Source organism: Monocercomonoides exilis (assembly GCF_001643675.1).
Source record: "Monocercomonoides exilis strain PA203 chromosome Unknown scaffold5-2102611, whole genome shotgun sequence".
In the NCBI taxonomy this organism is placed as follows: Eukaryota; Preaxostyla; order Oxymonadida; family Polymastigidae; genus Monocercomonoides; species Monocercomonoides exilis.
The window spans coordinates 1,124,889-1,150,177 of record NW_027150550.1 but is presented as its reverse complement, the minus strand read 5'-3'; the positions used below and the strand labels follow the sequence as shown (position 1 = coordinate 1,150,177).

The following is a 25,289-nucleotide window of genomic DNA, read 5'->3' as shown; positions in this document are numbered from 1 at the left end:
TTTTTTGCGAGGTGTTGCCTTTTATTTTGTGTATAATCATTGCTGACTTTATCAGAAGCCGTATTTCATTTCCGTTTATAACATTCAATTGTTATTCGGAAGTTGCAATTTTATTGACATATATTCCTAAACACATTATGAGCCTTGATGCCTTGCTACTGCTTCGATATGATTTGAAGGCTCTATTGTCATTTATTATTCAAGCCCAGATAAAAAGCTTTCAACGAGGCAGATTGTCATACGCTATTTTTTTGTTTATTTAACTTTTATTTTTGTCTTGTTTCAAGAAAATGTTCCCATTCAGACACATTTCTTATTTGAATAGTTTCATCATTTAATGTTTTTTTTTATGAAGCACTCCACTTTTATTCGTTTGCTTTTCTTATTCATTTATTCTTAACTGGTCCTTTATTCATCTTTATCACCATTTTTTCACAACAAGTTTTTGCATGGATAACTTGTAAATACCCTTCACAGTTATCTCAATCCACTTTTACAATTATCATTGATAGTTTGTGTTGGTTTTGAAGAAGGAAATTCTTTCCTTTTCTTTTCTTCACTTTTTTTAAGTTAGGTTTTTGCGAGTTTGTAGTTCATTTGTGCATTGAAGTTACAAACCTTTGGAAAAATAAAACTGATATAAGTATCAATCGTAAATGATCCTGTTTCTTTCAATTGTTCAATTTTTCCCTCTTTTCATTTTTTCTGTGAGGTGAAAGAAAAGAGGTTCAAACGGTCTGAAGTGAAATAAGAACACTTTGCATTCAAAAAAATCAAAAATTCTGTAAAAAATTTTTAAAAATAAAAAAATTCAAAAAAGACTTTTTGAGCAGAAGGAACAACAAATAACAACTGCGCTGCAGAGACAAGAGTGAATTGACTTTATCTGCGATCTCTCTTTCCAATGCTGAACTTTCCGGTAAACAAATGTTTCGGCATCCTGTTGTCCACATGCTTGTCTGATTCTCCCCTCTTTCCGCGGTATCCGAACTCCATCTTCTGCGCTTTCTTCATCTTCTTTCTCGCTCTCTCTCTTTGCTCCAATGACGAGAACCCTTCTCCCTTCACGATCGAATCCGTAACCAGACGGATCGAATGAGCATCGCGAGGAGCGGGTCTGCCCACAGACGGTGCACGCAAAGAGGCAGCACGCTTCTCCATGTTTGCACGCAGCACCGACTTCGACCGCGACCTGGCACGCGACTGCGAGCCTTTCTTTTCTTCAGCAAACCGCCCACGCTTCCTTTTGCCTTCGAGCTCTTCGGATGAGTCAGAATCGTAATGCTTCAAGTCAAATTCGTCAGATTCAGATATGTCTGAATCTTCATCATCGTCTTCATCTTCTTCTTCATCGTCTTCATCGTCTTCATCCATCTTCTTCTTCTTCTTCTTCAGCTCTGGGCTCATATCATCATCCTCGTCTTGATCTTCACCCATTTGCTTTCTTCTCTTCCTCTCTTCCTTCAGCTTCTTCTTCCTCTCCTGCATCTTTCTCTCTCTCTCTCGCACCTTCTCCTTCTTTGCCCCTGCAATCATCTTCAGCCTCGTAAACTCAGATTCCTCTTCCTTGTCCACAATTGGCCTGTGATGGTCGTGATGCACTTCAATCCTGTAGTCATCGTCTGTCTGCAGCCCAGCCGCACGCCTCTCTTTTCTTGCTGCCCTTTCCTGCTTAAGCAGCTGCTCTTCCTCCTCTTCAAGCTCCTTCAGCTTGCGCTCAATGTCTGGATCAACGAAATCTGCTATGTTCTTCCCATCCATAATCTCAGGGATGGTATCAAACTTCCATTCAGGATCAGCAAGAATGTATAGCTCTGTTGTTTTAAAGCAAGCAATGGAAAATTCACATTGATTAATCAATAGAAGAAAAAGATTATTCAAAAAATGTATTTACAAATTTGATGAAAAAAAGTAATTATACCAAAAACATTATAAAAATTTGAATAAAAAACTTTTTCACTTCAAACATCAACAATTGAAGAAGCAACAACCCATTTCTGCTGCCACCTCAATCCTTCTTCTCAAGTATTCAAACCTCTTGTTTTTGGCACATAAGCCCCTTGCTCTCTTAGCGCACGATCTCTTTCCAGTTCTCTCTTTGGCTTCTTTTCTTCCATGTCAATGTCCATTCCGCCAAAATCCATCTCCTTCTCTCCAAATTCGTCCTCGTCTTCGTCGTCTTCTCCTCCACGCGCTGCTTTCCGAGCAAGCTCTTCTGCAAGTGCTTGCTGACGCTCTTTCTTCATCTGCAGCACGCTGTCTGGAATAATTGGTCCTCGGCCTGGTTCCTGTTTTGAAATAACAAATAGAAGCATACGCAATCACAGATAAAAAAAAATTCAAACAAGTTTAATACATTAATACATTAATATATTAGATATATTAGATTCAACGAATATTTGAAATAAAACAACAAATCCAATTGGCAAACCACATGCTGAGGGAATGTAATCATCAACGATGTAGCTGCTGCAGCGGTCTTTGAAGTGCGTGACTTGACCTGCTCTCTAAGCTTCAACAGTCTTTCGCAGGCAAATTCCTTGACAACCGCTAAACCAGTGCATTTCAAAGTGGATGTCTCAACAACATCAATGAAGATGCCGTGATGCAACACACATGGAACATTGAGCGAATTGTTCTTTTCTGCCTCTTCCAGTGTAAGTGCAGCACCTGGTTGTGTTGTCGTTGCGGCAGATGCCTCGTCCATTGTCATCGTCCCTCGCAGCTCACGAGAGCTTTCCTCGTTTTCTTTCTCCTGCGCCTCCACATCCGCTAGCGTCCGACGAACAAACATCAAAGTTGGATTTTTCTCAACTTCTCGCACTTCATTCAAAATCAATGTTTTTCGTTCGTCATCGAGCTCATCAAATGTTATTTTATCAACTTTGTTGAGCATCAGGATCAATGGCTTTCCAATGAACAATGGCTTCAGATTGTGGAACAGGCGAACTTGCTGTTCGACAGGATAGCCGCAAGCCTCGGACATATCAATGACGAAAACAATAGCTGCTTGAAGATGTGCTAACGCTGTAACGCTCTGCATTTCAATCGTATTTCTTTCTTCAAGTGCATGATCAAGAATACCTGGTGTATCCATAACCTGCCAAGTAGAATATTTGAAGTCCATGTGTCCGAGGAGAAGTGACTTTGTTGTAAATGCATAAGGTTGTACGTCAAGTTTTGTGTTTGTTAGTTGGTTAACAAGAGATGTTTTTCCAACATTTGGATATCCAGAAATAATAAGTGTTTTTGTTGTTGGATTGATGTTTGGCAACCGAGAAAGATGTTGCCTAACATACTCCAAGTATGCGAAGGAATGTTTAATCTTTTTGATCAATGTGCACATCCTTCCAAGAGCTGCTCTTTTAAGTTGTTTGCATCGATACAGGGAATCGGCATATTTCATCATTTTAATGTAATCTCTTGCAATATTATCAATTAAGTGACGAGCCATATTTATTTGTCCGAGTGCAAGCTTGTAATGATCTTTATCATACAATACATTCATAAGATCTGCAAAAAATGGATGAATATCCTTTAAGAGAAAGCAAAAATAATAAATCGTTCTTGAAATGCCAAATTTATTCGCATACATCTAATCTAGGAAAGCGATCCAAAATATCAGAAAGTTTTTTATGAAAAACTTGTTGAGTTGTCTTAACTTTTCTCATATAGAAGCCACGGATTCTGGATATCTGAAAGCTTGTGTGCACTTCAGTAGGCGTTTTTCGTTGAGTGTAAGACAACACCACATTGACCAATTCATCAGCGGTTAGAACCTGTGGGATGCTATTAAAGTTATAGCTCATTTGATCGATGCAATGATGGGAGATTGATCAATTCTCAAGAAAACATTCGTTTTCTTAATATTCAATATTAAAGACCTTGCTATATTTTTAATTGAAAAAACAGTAGCATTGCATTTTACATTTAAAAAAAAGCTGAAAGTCATTTTTTAATGCTTTTTATAATTATTTTTACGTTTTACCAAGTACATTGGTAGTTTTGCAATGTGAATGCTCAATAAGAAATATGTTAAAAAAGAACATAAGGAAGATAGAACTACAGTGGAAGACAGAGATAACTGTATTATGTGTAATAATGCAATTGACAACTATCCAAAAAAAAAGTCTCTTCTTCAAGTTGTCGCACTCTCATAAAAAGAAAAACAAAATGATAAACATTCCACACACACCCACACCCACACCCAACTTTACACACAACCCCTCAAGCGAAGAAATCCCTTCTCACATAAGCGAACTGAACGTAGGTGACACTCTGCAGATCGACGGGCCGTACTCGTCGTACTGTGCTTTTGTGTGGACAAGCGAGGCGAACTGCCCCGACTGCGCCAGAATCGACCCACCGAAATACACAGCGTTCCTCTGGAAATGATGTGAAATCACTTTTGTCTCAATGGGCGTGGGCGCGACTCCGGACTTGCGTTCGTGCTCTGCCAGTCGCTTTGTGACGATGGATGTGATATCTTTCTGAAGACGCTTGTCAAAGTGCTTGAAAAGTGTTGAACCACCTGATAATAAAAAGAGAGAAACAGCAGCGATAAAATAAATGAAAATGCTCAACGTTTTAAAAGTATAAAAACGGAAAAAAACACTACAAAAAAATCACATTTACATAATAATAATAATAATAATTTTAATTTTCATAAAATTTCATGTATTTTTGAATCATTATTCATACCAGACAGCACAATGTTTGAGTAAAGTGCTCTTCTGCAATCGACAGGAGATGCCTGGATGGCTGTGTCAACCAAGACGGGAAGTGGTGTTGTGTGTTGGGTTGAGTAAATTTCTGGGTTGAAGAAGATCTCTGGAGCAAGGAACCTTTCATATCCAATATCTATTGAATAGGGCTGGATTGTTGGTAATTATTGTTAAAAATCAAAAAACACAGCAAATTTTATTTTTAAAAACTCAAATTCAAATAAATTTCGCAAACTTTCTTTGTTACGCTGTGAACACCCTCATATTTCTTGAAGTAATCTTGTGGATTAGAATCCCACTTTTCGTACTCACGCACCATGTGGTTAGAAACATAGCAATACTTTTCCTGTTGCAATTAAAAAAAACGATTTATGAGAAATCGGTTAAATTGCATATTTTGATTTATTACAATATTTGACGATTTTTGCACACTTTAATATTTCTTGCAATTTGCATTGCTTCATCTGATGGAAGTGCTGGCTCGCGATCACGAATCATTTCGAGAATGAATTTGGTGAAGTCGCTTCCTGCAATTGGAATGTGTTTGATGGCAGATGGAATGACTGCACCATCAGACTTTCATAATCGTGAAAAAAAAGAGTTTTCATATTTTGCAAGACATTAATAAATAACATGAACATACGACAGGAATAATATGTGTGACACCATCACCAGAATCAACCACAGTACCAGTCAATTTCTGTGAAGTTTGATTTTTTGACAGCCATGTTGCGCAAATCGCAAGAACAGCTTGGACAGCGATATACATTCCTTTAACGTTGAAGGTTTCAAACATGACTTCAGCGAGATATTCTCTGTTTTCTGGGGAGTTAAGAGGAGGTTCAGTCTGAAAGAGTTTTGAAATATCAAATGCAAATATTATTAGAAAGTGTGCATCAATTATTAAAGAGAATTCGCAACAGTTAATTTACTAGAAAAAATGAAAAAGAGAAAAGTCATACCAGCATCACGTTATAATCTTCGGGATTAAGGCGGAGGTATTTGTAAAAGCATTGCTCATAAAATTTTTCCATGTGATCCCAGTTGCTGACAATACCATGAGACATAAATTTCTCTGATGGATACGCTTTTGAATTTGAAACTGCTTCATCACCAATGAGAAAATCAAGCTCCTCTAATCCAGTTTTCTTTGTAATCGTTGAAGAGAGCTTTTGATCTCTAATGCCAATGACCGAAGGAATCACATATTGAGGTGTTGAGTTTGGAGCTACACCCATCTTTGTGTATCCCGTACCAACATCAATAATAGCAACTTTGTCAGTCATTTAGAAAGGTCGAACAAACACAACACACGATCTGGTAACCATTGTTGCTTACAGAATTATCATTGATCTTTGATATTTTGAAAAAACTTTTTTGGCATTCTTTTATATTTAATTGCACGTAATAAATACGTCAAAATCATTGAAATAAAGCAGAAAAAGTTAACCATAAAATGTCAGACTCATCAAAAGGTGAAGCTTCATTTAGAGATATTCTTATCGGTGGCATTCAGCCTGTCCAATACAAATCAAATGTTGTAAGCACAACAAAATATAGCCCTTTAACATTTGTTCCAATGAATTTATTCCAGCAGTTCTGCAGATTGGCAAATGTTTACTTTTTGCTTATTGCTATTCTTCAGCTCATTCCTGGACTAACGACTTTGAATCCTGTTACATCAATTCTTCCTTTAGTGTTTGTTATTCTTGTCACAATGGTTAAGGATCTTCTGGAAGATTTGAGACGATATTCAAGTGATAGGAAAGCAAATGCAAAAGCAACACTTATATGGAACGGAGAAGATTTTATTGAAGGTCAGTGGAAAGATGTGAAAGTTGGAGATTTTGTGAAAATAATGTGCGATGATCTTATCCCTGCAGATGTCGTTATTTTTTACTCTCCTTTGGACCAGGGTGTATGCAACATTGAAACGACTAATCTTGATGGAGAAACAAACCTAAAGACAAAGCAGGCATTGCAATTTGATGATAAGCTTTTAAATTCACCTGATAACATTAAAAATTTGGAAGGTCATCTTCAGTGCGATAAACCAAATCCGCATTTATATGTTTTTAATGGATCAATTGAACTTCAAAACACTGGAGTGAAGACTATAGATAACAACAATGTTATTTTACGATCATGTTCTTTGAGAAATACACCATATATAATTGGGTTTGTTGTTTATACAGGCCATGAAACAAAAATCATGAAGAATTCTGGGAAATCTCCTGCGAAAAAGACTAAACTCGAAAACCTATTAAATATCTTTGTTTTTATTGCGTTTGGTTTTCAGATATTGTTTTGTCTCTTTTGTGCGATCATGTGTGGAATTTTCTACTACCGCGTGAAAGATCATTGGTATTTGAAAGCAACAGAAGAAAACGCAGGAGCGAAAGGAGCAATTTCATTTCTCACTCACATCATTCTATTCAACACACTCATTCCGATCTCTCTTTATGTCACGCTCGAGGTGGTGAAGCTGGGGCAGGTGATTTTCATCAACAACGACCAGCAGATGTACGACGAGAAGAGCGACACAAGAGCAAATGCCCGGACTTCCAATCTGAACGAGTCGCTTGGGATGATCGAGTATGTGTTCTCAGACAAGACAGGGACGCTCACGCAGAACGTGATGGAGTTCTTCAAGTGCTCGATTGGGGGGAAGATGTACGGGAAGGGCATTTCGGAGATCAAAGCAGCTGAGCTCCGGAGAAATGGAATAAAAGACGCGAAGCCCACGGGAAGGGGATTTGAAGACGAAGAAATGATGGCAATTCTGAAAAGCGAGGAAGGAAGCAGCTCTGAAGAAAGCATTCAGAGGAGAAAAGAAATCGCAGATTTTTTCACGAACTTGTCTGTCTGCCACACTTGCCTTGCTGAAATTCCTAAAAACTCGAAAAATAAAAGTCAATCTAAAAATTCGGCTTCTTCAAAAGAAACTCCTTCTTCCAGCACTTCTCCGATCTCTTCAACATCCTCATCACAGACAACTATCGAAACCAACCCCATCACAGAGCCTCCCTTTTCTACCTCTCCAGCTGGCAGTGCATCTCTTGCCTCTGTTTCGCAGATTGTGGAAGTCGATGCTGTTGACGAGTCATCCAGCAGACAGGGCAATTTATACTCGAAGAACTTGCCTTCACTCACAGGCGAAGGCGCAACGCCACTTTTGAGCACAGTTTCTGAATATCAATCTGCAGAATCACAGCAACAGCAGCCGATGATGTCAACAGGCACCACATTCTCTGCTTCAAGTGCTGTTGATCAGAGTATTTCACCTGCTGGCCAGTCGTCCTCGCAGTCTGAGCAGAAGAGCATGGCTGAATACCAACCGCCAGACACCATCCATCACCCAGGGCCTTTGAAATACCAGGCTGCCTCGCCCGACGAAGGTGCACTTGTTGCTGCTGCTGCGAAGATCGGGTTTGAGTTCCGAGGGAAAGAGAAGAAGAGCTACGTTGTAAGGATGCCTTCATTTGCAGCAGTGGAGCTGTTTGAAGGAGGAGATGAACAAATGCCCCAGCCCGACGAGAATGGTGTTGTGGAAGTGAGGTTTGAGGTGTTGTATGTGCTGGAGTTCAATTCTGACAGGAAAAGGAACTCAGAAATTGTGAGATTGCCAAACGGGAAGATTCGGGTGTATTCAAAGGGAGCCGATGCAACAATGGTTCCTCTGCTTTCCAAAGAAAAGACAGACGAGTCAGTTCTCCAGGCTACACTCGATCACATGAAGGAGTATGCAGCAGAAGGGCTGAGGACTCTTGTGCTTGCAAAGAGGGACGTTGCGTCTGAAGCTGAGTTTGCGGAGTGGGAGAAAAGATATCAGGACGCCCTGAACTCAATTGAAGATCGGCAGAGCAAAGTGGATGAAGTTGCTGCTGAGATCGAAGTAGAGCTGGAACTGATTGGCTCCACTGCCATTGAAGACAAGCTGCAGGAGGGAGTGCCCGACTGCATCGAAGTGCTGAGGAAAGCTGGGATCAAAGTGTGGGTGCTGACTGGAGACAAGCAGGAGACAGCGATCAACATTGGCTTTGCTTGCAAGCTGCTGACACAGGAGATGCAGATGATGGTGATATCTGGGCGCGACAACGACCTCATCAAGAAGCAGATGAACGAGCTGGCACACGTCTTTGCCACCATCCCTGCCTCGCACTTTATGAACTATGCATTGGTGATTGAAGGCTCAGCCTTATCTTTTTGCCTCTCTGACGAGATGATCTCTGAAACGCTGTCTGTCTGTGTGAAGTGCGGTGTGGTGATCTGCTGTCGTGTGTCTCCCAAACAGAAAGCAGACGTCGTGGGTGCCATTCGCGACAACAGCGACTCAATCACGCTGTCCATTGGCGATGGCGCAAACGATGTGCCGATGATCCAAAGAGCACATGTGGGTGTTGGGATAAGCGGGAACGAAGGGATGCAGGCTGTGCTGGCGTCTGACTACTCCATCGCTCAGTTCCGCTTTCTCCAGCGGCTGCTGCTGGCACACGGGAGGATGAACTACAAGCGGCTGTCGATGGTGATTCTCTACTCGTTCTACAAGAACTTTGTGTTCACCCTCACCATGTTCTGGTTCGGGTGGTTCAACGGCTTCTCTGGGCAGTCTATGTACGAGTCCTGGTTCATTTCACTATTCAACCTCATCTTCACCGTCGCTCCGATTGTCGTGCATGGCCTGGGCGATGCAGAGCTAAGGCCGAACCGAATGGCAAAGCTGCCTGCCACGTATGCACTTGGAAGGTTAGGCAGAGAAGCAACGCCAGCCACCTTCGTAAGATGGATAGTGGATGGGGCGTGGTGCTCGTTTGCAGTGTTCTTTGTGGGCGTGTTTATGTTCGAGACGCTCATCCAGTGGGACGGGCGGGCCGAAGACATGTGGTACTTTGGGAATGCGCTGTGCACAGGGACCATTGTGACTGTGACAGTCAAGCTGTGTCTGGAGTTCAACCTGGTGACGTGGGTGCACATCCTCATCGTAGTGCTGTCTCTCGTCGCGTGGGTGCTGGTAGCCATCATCTTCAATGTGGGTGTGCAGCCCGTGATGACAGGCTCGTTCTGGCGCGACTGCAGCTCTGTCATCTTCTGGCTGTATGTGCTTGTCATCCCTGTGGTATGCATAGCCCCACCGTATGCCATCTCGTACCTGCGCAACAGACTGAAACCTCAAGTGGATGAAGTGATTAGAGAGAAAGAGCTGATTGTTAGAAAGCAGAAAATGAAGGAAAACTACTCTAAACAGCTGAAAGAACGCCAGGCAGCTTCGGACTCTTCGCTGAAGGAAGCCAAACAGGAGCTGGCAGAAAAGATGGAAGGAGATGATGAGTTTGAAGTTGGAAGGGGAGAAGAAGAGCTTGTCAGTGATGTGCGGATGGAGGCGCAGCTGGCAGCAAACGAGCAGAATGGGGCAAGTGATGTTAAAGTGGCTTGTTCAGAATTTGTGGATCAGTTGAAAGAAGGTGATTCAGGTTCAGATGGAAATGGAAATGTAAACAAAAGTGGTGGTTACTCCAATGCATATCATGAAATGGCCAATATGTCTGATCAGCTTAGCACACCAACAGAGAAATCAGCTTCTGCTTCATCATCCACATCTGCTTTTGCTTGTTCTTCTCAGCCGAATAGAGACTCACGTGCAAATGCTTCTCGTCCTGGCTCTTCTTCTGCTTCTGCTTCTGCTTCTGCTTCTGCCTCGTTTTCTGAATATCGCGGATATGCCTTCACGTGGACTGAGCCACTTCGCAAGCTGAAAACAAAGTCGAATTCGAGCTCAACAAAAGCACTGCCAAAAAAGAAGTGAAGGAATATTTTATTTAAAAGATAAAATTGAATCCAAAAGTATATAAATAAATTTGTTAAATTGTATTTTTACATAGTCGCAGTTGTTCTTATGTGTTTTGACTGAATGTTTTAAGATAGTTTTTTTTTCAGTTGCTTTATATATTCTGCAAACATTTTTGTTGGCAAATATAAATGAATCATTACATTTCATATCACTCAAATTTTTGTTTGATTTACAAGTGTTTTTTCGGAAAATGCTTTATAATTATGCTTCTATTATGACACGTCACAATGTGTTTTTTGTTGTACATTTTTGAGTATTTTTTTTCCCCGATAATTTACTTACAAAATTTCTTGAATGAATAATAAACCAAATTATCAAATAGATGAAATCAAAAATTTTTAATTTATGAAAACTTAAAATATATTTGAAATGATTATTTAACTGTAACGTGTACAAAAAATTTTGAAGCATGTTTGATCATGGAAGACCATAGTTGCTTGAACTAACTTTTTTTGGATTATTCACTGCTCAATGACGGACTTAGGTTCTGTGTTCGCCAAAAGGTTATCGTCAACAAAGTGCGATGACGTTGTCAAAGCAGTTGAATCATTGAAAAAAATTGATACAGAGACTCTAATTGTGTGAATCTTTCTCTTTTGGATATTTCATGAATTCTTTCAAATTCATGTTTTTGAATAATTACAGTTCTTACTTCATCCAACGAAGAGTTTAAGAAAAAAGTTATACGCACTGTTTACAAATGGCAGTACTTTTCAAACAAATGTTGTTACTCGCGATGATGGTGAAATATATCGCACAAGCACTGTAAAATGGGAAGTTGCTTATCCAATTTGGATATCAATTATTGATTTAATGAAATCGTTTGTTGAAAACAGCAAGCATACTCACAATTCATCTCAAACTTTTCTTTGGAATCCACAAGTTTGTCTTTTTTTTCTTTGGATGCTTTCAAAAGTTATTGCGTTTGATGTTTAGTGGGATGAATTTGTATCTTCTATGCTTCTAGATTTTATTCCTGTTCTTGAAATGCACCTAGCTTTGATACATCCTTCAGAACCGTATAAATCATTTAGGCCAGCTATACCATACGGCTCTCAGCTTATATTGCCTCAAAAGCAGACTCAAGCACCAAAGCAAACTACACCGCCTCCGCAATCCGCTCAAATGCAGCGTGTTTCGACTCCAACATCTCAGCCCCCATCATTTTTTTCCAGTTTTTCCACAACACCAACTCAGCCACCAAAAGCATCAACGCCAACAAATGGCGATGATCAATCGCGAATCTCAGATGCGTCTGCACGTAAGCCGACTCCGTCTCCTCCGACTCCAAGCCCAGCAACTCCGCATACACGGACTGTTACGCCAAGCGGATTTGGAGCTCCAAGTCCATCGCTGCTGTCATCCCAGCAGTTCAGCCATTCTCAATCGTCTTTCAACATTCCCCGAACAGCGTCCGCGCAGCCTCTCTCTCCGACTGCCCAGTCATTGACTATCATGACACCGCAGACAGCAATGCAACGGATGGGTTCGAAAGCTTTGCCTTCTTCTGCAACAACAACAACAACTTCTTCTTCTTCTTCTTCTTCTTCTGTTACTCCTTACAATAGCAATTTTTCTGCTCTCTCATCCGCAGCGTCTGACAATGTCATTCCAACCACATCTCCTGCCTCGTCAGCCGCGCCTTCATTCCACTTCATGACTCCCTCTGCCATCGCTTCTCCTTCAGCCATTCTTTCCAATCCTGCTTCTTTCGTCGACTCTTCTTTGATTCCTCCATCATCATCATCATCATCTTCTTCTTCTTCTTCTTCTTCTTCTTCCTTTTCCTCAAACCACCCTTCCTTTTCGCGATATGTCTCCTCTCTCTTCTCCTTCCTGTCGCTGTGGAGCTCTTCAAAGACATACCGCCCTCTCCTGTGTGAGTGGATATCCACACAGGAAGACCTCCGACTGAAGCAGAAGACACAACAATTAGATGCGCAAAAGAAGGGAAATTCAGATTATAATAATAATAATACTCAAATTAGCTCACTGAATTCCTTTGATTCTTCCTTCAATGCACTGGAGGCCCTCGTCTCCTTGTCTTCATTTGCTCTCCCTGCTGAGCGTATCTGTGTGGTGCGTCTGCTATCGAGTGTGATGGCTGTGCTGGTGGAGAAGATCCAGCAGCAGTTCGACGCCAACGACAGCGCCATGATGCAGCAGAAGGAGGCCGACGAGGCGCAAAAGAGGAAGGAAGAACGAGAGGCACTGCGGAAAGCACAGCGCATTGCAGCGGGATTGGAAGAAGAAGAAGACGTCGACTTGATCGCTCTTGACTCTGTCCCTCTGCCAAGCACCCGCCCGCCCACTCCCTCGTCGATGCTGTCTGTTGCCTTGCTCCCTCTCCACCCGTCGTCCTTTGACCTCATCCACGCCATGTTCGCCCATCTGCAGCCGTTTGTGAGTGTCAGCCAGGGCGCCTCTGCAAGCGCTGCGCTCCTCGTCCTCTCTTTAGCGCAGTTCGTGCTCACGTTCCTCTCCTCCCTCGACCCCCACGCCGTCGCTGCCTCTCTCCAGCAGAGCGACAAAGAGAAAGCTGCTTGCCTCGACGATGCCAACGTTGCTGCAGAAGATGTGCTGATTGCTCACTCTTTCTGCCCAGCGGCTGCTGCCCAGCGCCGCTTGCTCCGGGCGCTGGCGTCGAACTTGCACCAAACAGGATTTTTTGTCCGCTCTTTGATTCTGAATCTGCTGGGCATTGTTTCCACCCTGCCCGCTTATTCCCTGGCGCTCGGCTGCCGCTCCCTCTTAGCTTTGACTTCGTTCTACATCACCATCACTCCAAACCCTGCTTTCTACAACCATCCATCTCTCACCTCTTCTTCCTCTCCAACTGCTTCTTCTTCTTCTCCTTATTCCTCCTCTGCATCTTCTTCCTCTTCCTCTTCTTCTTCTTCTTCCTCATCCAACATCGTGCCCCACCCGCTCAAGACGTTCAACCACTTCGTGTTCTTCGTGCGGACTGTGGCTGTTGTGAACGTGTGTGCGCAGTCCATCGCCTCCCGCACAGACAAAGCAGAACTCCTCCGCTCCCTCGCCCTCTTCATCCTCCGCCACTTCGACTTCGATGATGCCATCCCTGGCTACCGCCAGCCCACAAAAGAACAGTCTTCGTTCTCGCAGCAGCTTCTTCCGCCAGCTTCGACCCCACTGGCTCCGATCCTCCACCTGCCGAAGTGCTGCAGCTCGCTCAAAATACCTCCACTCCCACAGCGCCCTTGGATCACCACGAAGCTTATGAAAGGGCCTCCTTCACCTTCTTCTTCTTCTTCTTCTTCTTCTTCTTCTTCTTCTTCTTCTTCTTCTTCTGTTAGTAATTCTTCTAAGGACAGTTCATATGAGTCTGGTGCTGCTTCATTGGGTGCCGCCTCGCTTTGGTTTCGCGACCTTCTTTTGTCCTTCTCTGCATTCGACGAAGCGCATTTTGGCGAGTTTTTAGCAGCTTTTTCGTCGGCGGCGCTGGCACAGGCGAATCAGAAGGAGGACGAAGAAGACGAGGAAGGAGAAGGAGAAGGAGAGGACGGGCAGGAAGAGTACGAAGACGATGATGGGGTGGATGGAGGAATGTTTAGCAACAAGATATTTGAAGAGGAGAGCGACAGCAGCGAAGAGGAGGAAGAGACCGAGGAGGAGTCAGAGGACGAAGAAGGAGGCGTTGGAGGAGGAGGAGGAAGTGGTGGCAGTAAAGATAGCAAGTCTAAATCAAATAAATCGAAGAATGACAAGAAAACATCATCATCATCATCATCTTCTTCTTCTTCTTCTTCTGCATCTGCCTCATCTTCCCACCCTCATTCCTCCACCCTCCTCCTCCCTGCCTCCACCACCTCTGCCATCCGCGTGCTCGCCCTGACGTCCACCCACTCTGAGCCCTCGTCTTCCACCTCCCTCGCCTTCTCCCACGCCCTTTCCTTAGTCATTCTGGGCTCTCGCTCTCCCGCCCTTGCAATGAGGGTGCTGCCGATGCTGGCGCGTCTGCCGTCGCTTGGCCAGCGCCTGGTGGGTGTGGCGACTTGTCGCTATCTCCCTCCTTCTGGTTTGGATGTGCTCATCCCGTCGATCAAAGAGTGGCTGTCGGTGGAGAAGCGGAAGAGAGACCTTAACGAGGCCCTCCGTACAGGCTGCATGGGCAAGTCGATGATCACGTTCTCCTCTGCACCCCAGCTGCTCTATCTGTCATACGCAGCTGTCCTCCAGCTGGCATCACGGCTCGCTCATTCCTCGAACAATACCCCTTCCTCACTTGCTGAGTTCACACAGGGAACAAGCTCGTTCCCACGCACTTCCACAGCAGGAAAGGGAGAGAAAGAAGGAGGTAGCAACAGCGGCAATAACAGCAACAACAGCAACAACAACAACAAGAACCAAGCATCAACAACCGAGTCAGCACTCCACCGCGCGCGGAAGGAGGTGATGAGCTGCATGAAGCAGGACTGGGCATTCACCGACCGCATCACCCTGTCTCGCGCCATCCGCCTGCTGCTTCTGTTTGACTCAACCAACCCAATGGAGAGTGTGCTTGCGCGTGTCTCTTCCTTCTCCTTCCCGTTTCTCCCTTCCCCTGAAGACCTCGTCCCCCAGACACACGCGGTCTCTTCCTCGTCTGCCATCTCCATCCAGCAGCAGGAGATGACGAAGAACACAGCACTTGAGACGGGTGTGAGGACTGGGAAGAAAGATGGTTCTTCTTCTTCTTCTTCTTCCTCTTCGTCTTCGTCTTCAGCATCGTCTTCATCTTCCTTTTCTTTGTCTGCTTTGCTTTCTGCGTCCTCTTCTTCTTCTTCTTCCTCTTCTTCTTCTTCTTCTTCCTTCTCTCTTTCTGAGCCCTCGCAAATGACAGCCTTTGACTACCGCCAGCAGCGTTTCGACTGTTCGCGCCACACCTTCTTCTCCCCCAACCCTCTTCAGCTGCTCACCCCTTCCACTTCTTCCTCCCCTCTCTCTGTCTCCTGCACTCACGTCGCCTCGCCCGGAGAAAAACAGCTTTCGCTGCACATCCACCTCACCAACAACACCCCCTTTTACTTCGTCGGCGTCTCCCTTCGAAGCCTCTCCTCCACCCCTCTGCTTTCTCCCAAGCCGTCTTTCTTTTCGTCCTCCCGCCGTTTCACCTCGCTCGCGTTCCATTCCATTCCACTGATAGCTCCGAGGGGCGGGACTGCCTCGCTGTGCATTGTGTATTCGGTACGTGGGGCGGTGGCACAGGCGCGGATATCGTTTGTGGTGGGCATACATGCTGCTTGTGCGACGTTGGAGGCAGCGAAAAGGGCAGTGGTGACAGAGAGGCATCGAGTGAGGGTGCACACAGAGGAAGAAGAGGAAGAAAGAGTGAAAGAAAGCAAGAGGAAAAGGAGGCAGTTGCAGATGTCGAAGCAGAAAAAAGGGAATTTTGAGGTGGACACGACGAATTGCCTGTCGATTGCAGCCAGAGCTCCGTCGTTCTGTGACGTGTATCTGCCCCGTGTGCATTTCACCACTGAGGCGTATGTCCTTCCGCCTGAGGCGCTGTTTATGCCGCTGCCAGTCACCCCGCCCGCATTTCGCTCGCTTCTGTCGACACTTCCCATCTCGCACTCAACTACAAAGGGTTTGCTGGGGGATGTGTGGAAGGAGGGAGGAAGAGGAGGATTGGTTTTTTTGGGTGAATGGTTGTGATTTTATTGCATTGGAATTATTTGTTTAAACAGAAAAAAAATTTTTTTTTATTTTGAAGAAAAGAAAGGAACATTGTTGGTTTCTGTGATTACCAAAATTTGGATTTTTAATTTTTCATTTTTCATTTTTAATTATTATCTGAATATATCTTTCTATTATTATTATTGTTATTTCACTATTGAATATTATTAATTTCATTTCTTTCATATCAAATTCTTTCTTTCTTTCTTTTGTTCTTTCTTTCTTTTTCATTGTATTTCATTCCACTCTATTCCATTCCATTCAATCGCACAGGAGTCTCTGTCTTCCCCAACCATCTGAGCAACGCGCTTAAAAAACTTGGCTTTTTCGAGGTGAAGTTGGAGCCGCCGTCTTCGCTGCCGCCGCTGGCGAACACAAACTGGCTGCACAACAACCCGAATCTGAATGCTGACACGAAGGCGAGGAAGAAGAGGAAGCGGAAGATGAAGCTGCACAAAAGGCAGTGGTGGAATGCAGATGAAGATGACGACGAATGTGGAGATGGAGATGTGAATGCTGTTAGCGCGAACGAAAATGGAGAAGAGGAGAAAGGAAAAGAAGGAAGAGAAGGGAAAGAAGAAAAAGAAGGAAGAGAAGGAAGCAATAGCGACAGTGCTGGTGCGATTTCTGCTGATGGAAACGAGTCTGCAGCATCAAACGTTGATTTAACTGAAAATTCGCTTCCAGCTTCGTGTGAAGCAGTCATTATTGTGAAAAAGCAAGCGAATAAATTGGAATTTATCAAAACTGTGAAGCTTAACAAGGAGCTGGATGAGACAAAGGAAGAAGAGGAAGAGGAAGAAGAAGAGGAAGAAGAAGAGGAAGAAGAGGAAGAAGAGGAAGAGGAGGAGGAGGAAGAAGAAGAGGAAGAGGAGGAGGAAGAAGAAGAAGAAGCCGAAGAAATACAAAGAAAAGCGCATGAGCTCTTTCCAGAGATGATAGCTGGTGTGAGCGATGAGATCTGCCGAAGGAAAGAAATCATTCGGCAAGAAATTCGGAGGGAAAAGAGACAGAAAAGAGAGCAGAAGAGAAAAGAGAAAGAAGAACGAAAAATGAAAAGAAGAGAAGAAAGAAGAGAAGAAAGAAGAAGATTGAGAAAAATCAGCAGAGACGCAGCTAAGAAGGAACGAGAAAATGAAGAAGAAGAGGAGGAAGAAGAAGAAGAAGAGGAAGAGGAAGAGGAAGAAGAAGAGGAAGAAGAAGAAGAGGAGGAGGAGGAGGAAGAAGAAGAAGAAGAAGAAGAAAATACATCAACAGTTCAAAAGAAGCCAACACATTGCTTGTTTTCGGTACGATTTCTTTCTTTCATTTTCTTTCATTTTTTCCTGAATGCATCTTGCTTATATCAATGTTTTCAATGATTTCTCTCTCTCTCTCTCTCTCTTTATTTATTTATTTATTTATTTATTTCTATATATATTCTTCAGAGAGGATTTGCAATCACAACTTGGTTCTCAGACTTGTTTGTGGTTGTATTCACAGGAAGAGCTCCAATAAATCCTGGTATACAATTCTTATTTTTAACCAGAATTTTTTTTAAAAATATTTTTTTTTTGAAATTGAATAATGCTATCTGTATATTTTGATGATATATTTTGTTTATATATGTACTTCATTGGCAATGTTAGTAGGGCTGCAGTCAACCGAATCTCCAGCATCGTCTTTCTTCTTTGACAACATTTCCGTTCCGTTCTGTCAGAATCCGATAGACAGCGCATCATCCAGCACAACAGCCGATCTCCAGCAGAAGTTGCTTGCCGGCAGCAATTTAAATAGCAGCAATAGCAATAGCAATAGCAATAGCAATAGTAACAGCAGCAATGGCAGCAGCGTCAGTGAAGAAGCTGGCGCTGCCCCGTCGAATGCTTCCGAGTCGATGCCAACGTGGATTGTGAGGATGCAGTGCAGAGGCAGAAGCGTAAGGGCTCTTGCAGAAGGGATCAGATTGATCGAGTCCTCTCGCTGCTTCATCTCCGATTTGGATTCTGTCTTTCAGATACCGTCTTCGTCTTAGCTGTCATTGTGTTTTTTTTAATAAATTTTTTTAAATTCTTCCAATTAGTAGTATTTTTAATTTATGAATGTTTAATTTTTTAGTTTGAGACAAATATTATCAGATATTTTATTTGATCTTTATTGTTAGCAAAAAAGAAGAAAAGAAAGAAATGCCCACGTATTTTTAAGAGCTTCACAGTAAAAAATTCTCTTTTCCCTTCTCTGTTGGAATTTTCGTTTTCGTAGCAAAATGAAATGAGCATAATTGTATTATTTATTTATGATGTCTCATGATAATCTTCCATAATTTTAGATAAATGATAATTCTTGCTGCACGTATTATTGGAAGGTCTTTCAGACCTAAGACCAACTGAGTTTCGGAAAACAGGAAATTCTGTTTCCTTGTCTGTCCTTTTTTTTTAAATCCACGAATCATTAAACCTTGCCCTCTTTAATTGTTCGTTCTTCAAAACGTATGCAATATTGTTATTATCGATTAGATTCAGCTTTGATAAAAGCTTGTTGTTGTTGAATGATGTTCTTTGAAAAATGAAAAAAAAAAAATTCTGCTCTTTTAAAAAAAATGGTGATTAATATTAATACATACAAAATCAAGCACTTCATTGAACATTGTATCAAACAATAATCCGATCTACCATTTTCCAAAGTGGATTTTCTGTTCTGTATTGCATTCGACTTGCTCCACAGCAGGGCAATCTTCGGCTGGATATCCCAGTCCAATATAACATGGCAAAAAATACTCTTCAGGAGCTCCAACAGTTTTGGCAACATTTATTCCTTCTTCACCAACGGGAATCCTCATAGAGCATCCCAATCCTTCGGCAGTTGCAGCAAGAAATATATTTTCGATGACACACCAAATTGAAGAAATTGGATTGAACGAGCTTGCGGAAGTTGGATGCATCATCCCTGGTGTTGACTTGAAGAATGGTAAAATTATATGAGACGCATTGAAAAGCATAGTGTACTGCCTTGGCATCGCAATTGCATACATTTTTTGTTGTGCCGTTCCATCAACAAGTGTTTTTTTCAAAATCTCTAATTGTGGAGCCGTCCCCATTTTAATGAATTGGAGCGCATTCTTTTTATCCTGTTCTTCGTGTAGTATCACAAATTCCCAATTTCTCAAATGATCATGGGTTGGGGCTTTCAAACCAGCATCAATAATTCTTTTCAGGACATCTGGCGGAACAACTTTATCCTGAAAGTCTCTGATAATTCTTCTGCATGATATCGCTTCATAAACTCCCATCGAAGGAACTGGCCCTGAAACTATTGTTTCTTTTTCGTTTTGTTTTTCATCAATATCCATACTCATTTTGATGAATTTTGATTAAAGGGTAGATAGTTATTTTTTGATCAATTTTTAGTATAATTTAAAAATGATTCATAATTATGTTAAAACTTTTCACAGAAGTGATTTTTCTTTAAATACTATCCCAATTGAATAATTTTGCAATCAAATTGTTATTATTAGCATTCAAAATAAAAATTTAACAAAAATAATAATCGTTTTCTCAAATGAAATAATATTTATTATTATCGGTTATATTACTGATATTCAACTTAGCCCTGGGTGACGTACTGACTTCTGACGTGGCCATTTCGATTTTTGACGGACGTGACAGATTTTTCCACGTCACAAGACAAAACAAACTTGTTTGCTTTTCTTTAATAATGACATAATTATTTTATATATTATTGTATTTTATTTTTTTTTTAATTTTTGATGAAAAAAAAACTGAAATTTTTGATCATCAAATTTTCAATAACACAGTATTCACTGACGCATAAGCGTTAATCGGAATTATGACACGTCATTGACGTACCAAGTCACTGACTTCATGCAAAGTCAAAAATGATAGCAAGTCAGAAAAAATTTTTTCCTTTTCAATATAAAAAAATGAAACAGAAATCAAGTGTTTCTTTTTGAAATAACAAATACCCATAACAGATCAATCATTCTTTTTTCATCTTTGTTTTCTTTGAGTTGCTTATTTTTAAAGTTGAAAATGCAACAAGGAGCATGCCAATTTAAGATATTATGTATTTTTTTGATATTTGAAACTGAATATGAACAAGTTTGATTTATTTTATAGAAATTAATATTTTTGTTTTTCATAGAAGAGAGTCCAATTTCAAGAATAAAAAACGAACATCTTTCATTCGATAAAATGCAAAGAAAAAGCATATATTCGTTCAGAAAAGATTGGTGCAATTTATTTGTTGGAAAGCTGAACATTAATTTCATTGTGCTTGCAAGCAACTTTTAAGATCAAGTCTGAGATGAATAACTATTTAATATGAAAAGAAACAGAACACTTGGGACAAAATATTTGACTTCAGGCATTTTCATTGAAAAATTGTGCACTTTTCATTGACAATTTTATATCAAAAAACACAATAAAAATGGGTCCATTTTTTGACACTCGTGAAATGTTGGTAATCTTGATGTTTTGATTTCAATGATGCCTGTTTACAGATATGAAAATCAGTTTTATTTTGTAATCTGAGAAAGCGAAATAAAGTTATGAGTGAAGCAATTTTTCAATGCCTTGTGCAAATAAAGCTTGAAAGTCCGTAATTTCCCCCACTTATTAATAGTGCATTAAAAAAAATTTATCTTGTTCGCATGACAAAAATGGTTTATGAATTGTTATTTTTTATATAACGTTTGTTCATTTTTTGATAAATAGTATATTGGTGTCAGACTGACAGACATTCTAATAATCAATCGATGTTTTAACCTTTATTGTCAATATTTATTAATTCCATCCTCATATCCTAATTATCAAACGAAATTTTGAAGATTATTGGATTGTTTTGGAAGAAGTATCATAATATCAATGCAAGGGAAAAAAGTGGAGGAAATAAAGCTGAATGAAAAGAAATAATTATTCGACTAGAAAAAATGAAAATGAATAAATCAATAATTGATTATTTCGAAGAAGATTAAATCAACAATTCATTCATAGATTTTTTCGTTAGAAGAATTTTCGAAAATGATAAAACGATATTGCCTATTATTCATTTTTCGTTGTTTTGTTATTGCAGTATCACTTCTTTCATAAGAAATGATTATTCAATAACTGATATTATTAACGAAAAATTGGATATTATCTATTTTGTCATTAGATAAAATAAATGAAAAACAAGAACAAAAAGAATCGAAATGAAATGTGTCTCATCAAGTCAAACATTTACAAAATAATCAGAAATATTCAACTGAAAATATGCATCATCGTATATTTTCTGTGGAAAAACTCAAAAGATTTTTGAAAGTTAATGACGATGTTTTTTCATCTGTCTTCTTTTATCTTTTCAATTGTTTTTCTTTTGCCAGCCTTCCTTTTCACTTTTTCCATTTCTTCTTTCTTTTCTTTTTTCAATCGCCTTAAAATTTCACCAAAAAATTTCAAGCACTCATGTATTATTTCGTCATTCAGTGTTTGCCGCTGAATCTCCTCAAAAATATCATTAATTACTCTTCCTTTCATCAAGCAATCAACTTTCACAGTTCGATTTGGAATTGCTATTCCAATGCACTCTACACAACAGCTGCGTACTTCGTTGTGATAATCCTTTGCCATTCTTTATACGTGAGCAATGTCACCAACAATTATGATATCTTCCTTATTTCTTAATTTATGACCGATTAAATAACAATGCAATATTTGGAAACATCTCAATAGAATAATCTCTTCTTTTCTTCCTTCTTCTTTCTCTTCAAATTAATGCTTTTTCGATAGCTCTTCCAACTCTCTTTCAACCTCTCTCACAAAATGCAGTTCATTCACAATGACTTTTTCAACGCTTTTGTCATTTCTCAATCTGTGCACAAAAATTTCCCAAGCAGACTGATAGGCAAGCCGTGTTAGATTTCTGTGCTCCTGATGACATTTGCTAATTTCTTTCATCTCATACAAATATTGCTTTCGCTTCAATTTCTAATATATCCAAATTAAATATAATAAGCATTAACATCTTTAATTATTAAGAAAATATTAAATTAAGTTGATACTTGTTGTTTGATGCTGCACAAGGCAAACAATGCTATTTCCACTTCCTTTTGAATTTCCTCGCTTTCTTCTTTCTTCAATGAAACTTTCAGAAAATAAGACGCACATGTCGAAGGCAAGCAGAACAGGTAGTTGAAGTTTAGAGTATGCAGCATTCACAAAGATCAACAAAAGCCGTTCTTTTTTCCCTTCTTTCTTCTCTTTATTATCAAAAATCATCATTTCGAATCTTTCGACAACGAAGATATTAAAAAGCAATGTGTCATTATTATTTTTCTGCGCTATGCAATATCCAATGAACTTCAACAGCAAAATTCCATTTTCCATAGGCAGTTTCTTTTTTTTTTGTCATGTAGTTCATTTTATCAAGCATTTCTTCTATGCAAGCAGATATTAATTTTTCTTTCTTCATTCTATCAATTATTTCTTTCATTTCTGTAATTTTCTATTTTTGTTTGTCCACATTTCTATCTTTCAGTTCAGAAAACAATTCTTTCAACAAAAAAAAAATAAATAAATAAATTCTATCAAAATGAAATTTAAAATATCAACTTCTGCAAACTGAGATAATTTTTGATGGCATTCAATATGTACGCTTTTACGAAAAAATTATATTTGCGAAACAGAATAACGTTTGTCAATCTCATAGAACGAACAAAAAGATGAAAAGAAATTATTTTTAATGCAATTCAAACCAACAACATTCTCAACAATATCAAATGTCACATCATTCAGTTAAGCTAATAGAATATTTCTAAGGACTGTATAAAAAAGAACTTGCATCGCTATTTGTATCATGTTGTTATGGGATGTCATTATCTAATTTTTAATTGAAAAAACAGTTTCAAAAACCAATTTCATGAATTGCTTTTTTTGAAATTATACAATAATTGGATATTGTTTTATATAGATTTTTTTTTTTTTTTTTTTTTGAAGTGGAAAATTGGTGACGGGCGTGACGAATTTTTTCTTCACGTCACCCAGGGCTTATTCAACTAACAATATTTTGTTCACAATTATTTGAAATGTTATTAAGCACATTTTCACTGTGTTTTGCAAATAGAACAGTTTTATCAAAGGATTAAAATGCGAAAAAAAAATATTTCTGATAAATGTTATTTTGTGACAAAGAAACAATTCTCAAAAATAGATTTTTTCAAAGAAAATATAAAAAAGACTTTTTTTCCCGTATCAGAAAATATTATTTTGATTTCATTTTGATGGATTTGCTTGACCGAAAATGCAAAATTCACAATCTTAATTCTCCGAGATTTTAAAAATTATTTTTTAAATATTCAGTGTGCACGGAAATGAAAGTCTGATATGCTAAATGAGTTTGTATTGTTAAGATATCTTTAGAGGAATATTATCAGATCTTCTCTTTGAGTGGTTATTGAGAAAACGATCTTGTCCGGTATTTTGTGCGATGTCCGGTATTTTATGCAATTTCTGTAAAATGCTTTTGCAAAGAAATCGAAAAAATGGACATTTTACAATATTTGATGTTTTTTGAATTGTTATTGTTTTTCAAATTATTTATTACATGTTTAAGGTTTATTTTTTTTTTGAATTTGAAAATTTTTTTTTATTATTTTTCAGTATTTTTTAACAACAGATAGTAAATTAAAGTGTTAATCTTTTCAGATAAATTCTAAAACGAAATTAAAACGAAGAAAATAATAAACAGAGAGTTTATTCTTATGACACATATTACACCCAGTATTATTTATTTTTCCAGAATAATAATGCTTAAGATCAAATAAGTGATTGATTTTTGAGGAATATCAAATAAAAATGGGGATTCTGTTGACGAAAGTTTTAGGAATGTTTGGAAAATCTGAAAAAAGAATTTCTATGATTGGGTTGGATGGTTTGAACGACATTATTTGTCTTTTTCAAAAAAGATAAACAAAATTATAATCATAATTTTAATCATTATGCAAACAGCCGCAGGAAAAACTTCAATTTTGTATAAGTTAAAGTTGAATGAAAATGTACATACAATTCCAACCATTGGATTTAATATGGAAGAAGTTCATTTCAAAAGATTATCTCTCCAAATTTGGGATATTGGAGGTCAAAAAGAACTTAGGCGTTTATGGCATTATTACTTTGATGGTCTTGATGCTCTTATTTTTGTTATTGATAGTACCGATATTCCTCGAATTGCTTGCACAACAATGGAATGCGAAGATTGTGTAAAAGAGGAGCTTCACTATCTTCTTCAATGTGAAGAACTTCGAAATGTTGCTCTTCTGATTTATGCAAATAAACAAGACCAAAGTGGAGCTGTGAGTCCAAAATTTATAAGAGAAAAATTGGAACTTGATCGAGTTTGTGTAGGTAGATCTTGGTACATTCAGCCATGCTGCGCATTGACAGGTGATGGACTTCTACATGGATTAGAATGGCTTGCGAAAGAGATTGAACACAAGCGAAAATAAAAAAAATTATGAAAAGGTTTCTTTTCTTTTCGATTTTTTCCAGGCAAAAGAGTTTTGTAGTATCGTTTTTATGTTTAATTTGCTTAACTTTTTTTTTATGAATGCTAAATTCATAATTTTATGTTTAATGTTGTATTGAAGTTGATCATTATTTTAATTGAGTTTATTTTTCTTATCTTGTCTTATTCTTCGCAATTAGTGAGTGATCTTTTCTTTGAGTGATTTTTCATTCCAATTTGAAGGAAATGTAATTTTTTTATTGATTTTTAACTTTTTTGCAACTGTTGCAAATTCCAAATGGGATCTCGAACTTTATATAACTCTTTAAGAGGTTGTTTGTGGTTTTTCTGTTTTGATTCTTCGCTTTTAGTTTTATTTATGTGATTTATTTGTAATATTTTATGTTGATTATAAAAAAATACAATCTGATACAAAATTTTGATTCAATTTGCAAAGAAAATACGCTTTATTCTTTTTTTCTGTTAATTTTGCATCATTGCGAAACGTTATTGTTATATCAATTCTTTAAAAATTGATGAAAAAAATTATCCCATTAAAA

General features: G+C 39.3%; 7 protein-coding genes across 7 annotated transcripts; 3 read left to right on the top strand and 4 right to left on the bottom strand.

Moving 5' to 3' along the window:
* Window positions 1–646: 646 nt before the first annotated feature.
* On the bottom strand, window positions 647–3,826 carry MONOS_4700 (putative Nucleolar GTP-binding protein 1 (NOG1)). The gene is made up of 4 exons (XM_067874796.1): window positions 3,594–3,826; window positions 2,432–3,535; window positions 2,036–2,288; window positions 647–1,814 (listed from the first exon to the last, which is right to left on the bottom strand). The coding sequence occupies exons 1-4, from the start codon at window positions 3,807–3,809 to the stop codon at window positions 883–885; spliced, it is 2,505 nt and encodes an 834-aa protein (XP_067734310.1). The 5' UTR covers window positions 3,810–3,826; the 3' UTR covers window positions 647–882.
* Window positions 3,827–3,948: 122 nt separating this feature from the next.
* On the bottom strand, window positions 3,949–6,046 carry MONOS_4701 (actin-related protein 3). The gene is made up of 6 exons (XM_067874797.1): window positions 5,687–6,046; window positions 5,368–5,571; window positions 5,157–5,300; window positions 4,960–5,070; window positions 4,702–4,873; window positions 3,949–4,531 (listed from the first exon to the last, which is right to left on the bottom strand). The coding sequence occupies exons 1-6, from the start codon at window positions 6,008–6,010 to the stop codon at window positions 4,248–4,250; spliced, it is 1,239 nt and encodes a 412-aa protein (XP_067734309.1). The 5' UTR covers window positions 6,011–6,046; the 3' UTR covers window positions 3,949–4,247.
* A 134-nt stretch (window positions 6,047–6,180) lies between these two features.
* Window positions 6,181–10,895, top strand: MONOS_4702 (putative phospholipid-transporting ATPase VD; the record flags this gene model as incomplete). The annotated part of the gene is made up of 1 exon (XM_067874798.1): window positions 6,181–10,895. The coding sequence occupies one exon, from the start codon at window positions 6,181–6,183 to the stop codon at window positions 10,525–10,527; it is 4,347 nt and encodes a 1,448-aa protein (XP_067734308.1). The 3' UTR covers window positions 10,528–10,895.
* Window positions 10,896–11,043: 148 nt separating this feature from the next.
* Window positions 11,044–18,417, top strand: MONOS_4703 (uncharacterized protein; the record flags this gene model as incomplete). The annotated part of the gene is made up of 6 exons (XM_067874799.1): window positions 11,044–11,151; window positions 11,218–11,454; window positions 11,509–16,162; window positions 16,525–17,540; window positions 17,679–17,754; window positions 17,880–18,417. The coding sequence occupies 6 exons, from the start codon at window positions 11,044–11,046 to the stop codon at window positions 18,263–18,265; spliced, it is 6,477 nt and encodes a 2,158-aa protein (XP_067734307.1). The 3' UTR covers window positions 18,266–18,417.
* A 481-nt stretch (window positions 18,418–18,898) lies between these two features.
* On the bottom strand, window positions 18,899–19,585 carry MONOS_4704 (putative nitroreductase family protein; the record flags this gene model as incomplete). Its single annotated transcript, XM_067874800.1, has 1 exon — window positions 18,899–19,585. The coding sequence occupies one exon, from the start codon at window positions 19,583–19,585 to the stop codon at window positions 18,899–18,901; it is 687 nt and encodes a 228-aa protein (XP_067734306.1).
* A 2,413-nt stretch (window positions 19,586–21,998) lies between these two features.
* On the bottom strand, window positions 21,999–22,441 carry MONOS_4705 (uncharacterized protein; the record flags this gene model as incomplete). Its single annotated transcript, XM_067874801.1, has 2 exons — window positions 21,999–22,214; window positions 22,289–22,441. The coding sequence occupies 2 exons, from the start codon at window positions 22,439–22,441 to the stop codon at window positions 21,999–22,001; spliced, it is 369 nt and encodes a 122-aa protein (XP_067734305.1).
* A 1,602-nt stretch (window positions 22,442–24,043) lies between these two features.
* Window positions 24,044–25,289, top strand: MONOS_14416 (Arf1g). The gene is made up of 2 exons (XM_067867217.1): window positions 24,044–24,156; window positions 24,234–25,289. The coding sequence occupies exons 1-2, from the start codon at window positions 24,081–24,083 to the stop codon at window positions 24,728–24,730; spliced, it is 573 nt and encodes a 190-aa protein (XP_067734304.1). The 5' UTR covers window positions 24,044–24,080; the 3' UTR covers window positions 24,731–25,289.

Excerpts from the sequence above, each read along its gene's own strand:
- MONOS_4700 (XM_067874796.1), bottom strand. The coding sequence starts at position 3,809 with ATGAGCTATAACTTTAATAGCATCCCACAGGTTCTAACCGCTGATGAA. Across the intron at positions 2,289-2,431 it reads TTACATTCCCTCAGCATGTG|GAACCAGGCCGAGGACCAAT; the intron begins GTTTGCCAATTG and ends ATTTCAAAACAG. Across the intron at positions 1,815-2,035 it reads TTATGTGCCAAAAACAAGAG|AGCTATACATTCTTGCTGAT; the intron begins GTTTGAATACTT and ends TTAAAACAACAG.
- MONOS_4701 (XM_067874797.1), bottom strand. The coding sequence starts at position 6,010 with ATGACTGACAAAGTTGCTATTATTGATGTTGGTACGGGATACACAAAG. Across the intron at positions 5,301-5,367 it reads TCACACATATTATTCCTGTC|TCTGATGGTGCAGTCATTCC; the intron begins GTATGTTCATGT and ends CGATTATGAAAG. Across the intron at positions 5,071-5,156 it reads AAATTGCAAGAAATATTAAA|GAAAAGTATTGCTATGTTTC; the intron begins GTGTGCAAAAAT and ends TAATTGCAACAG.
- MONOS_14416 (XM_067867217.1), top strand. The coding sequence starts at position 24,081 with ATGGGGATTCTGTTGACGAAAGTTTTAGGAATGTTTGGAAAATCTGAA. Across the intron at positions 24,157-24,233 it reads TTCTATGATTGGGTTGGATG|CCGCAGGAAAAACTTCAATT; the intron begins GTTTGAACGACA and ends TTATGCAAACAG.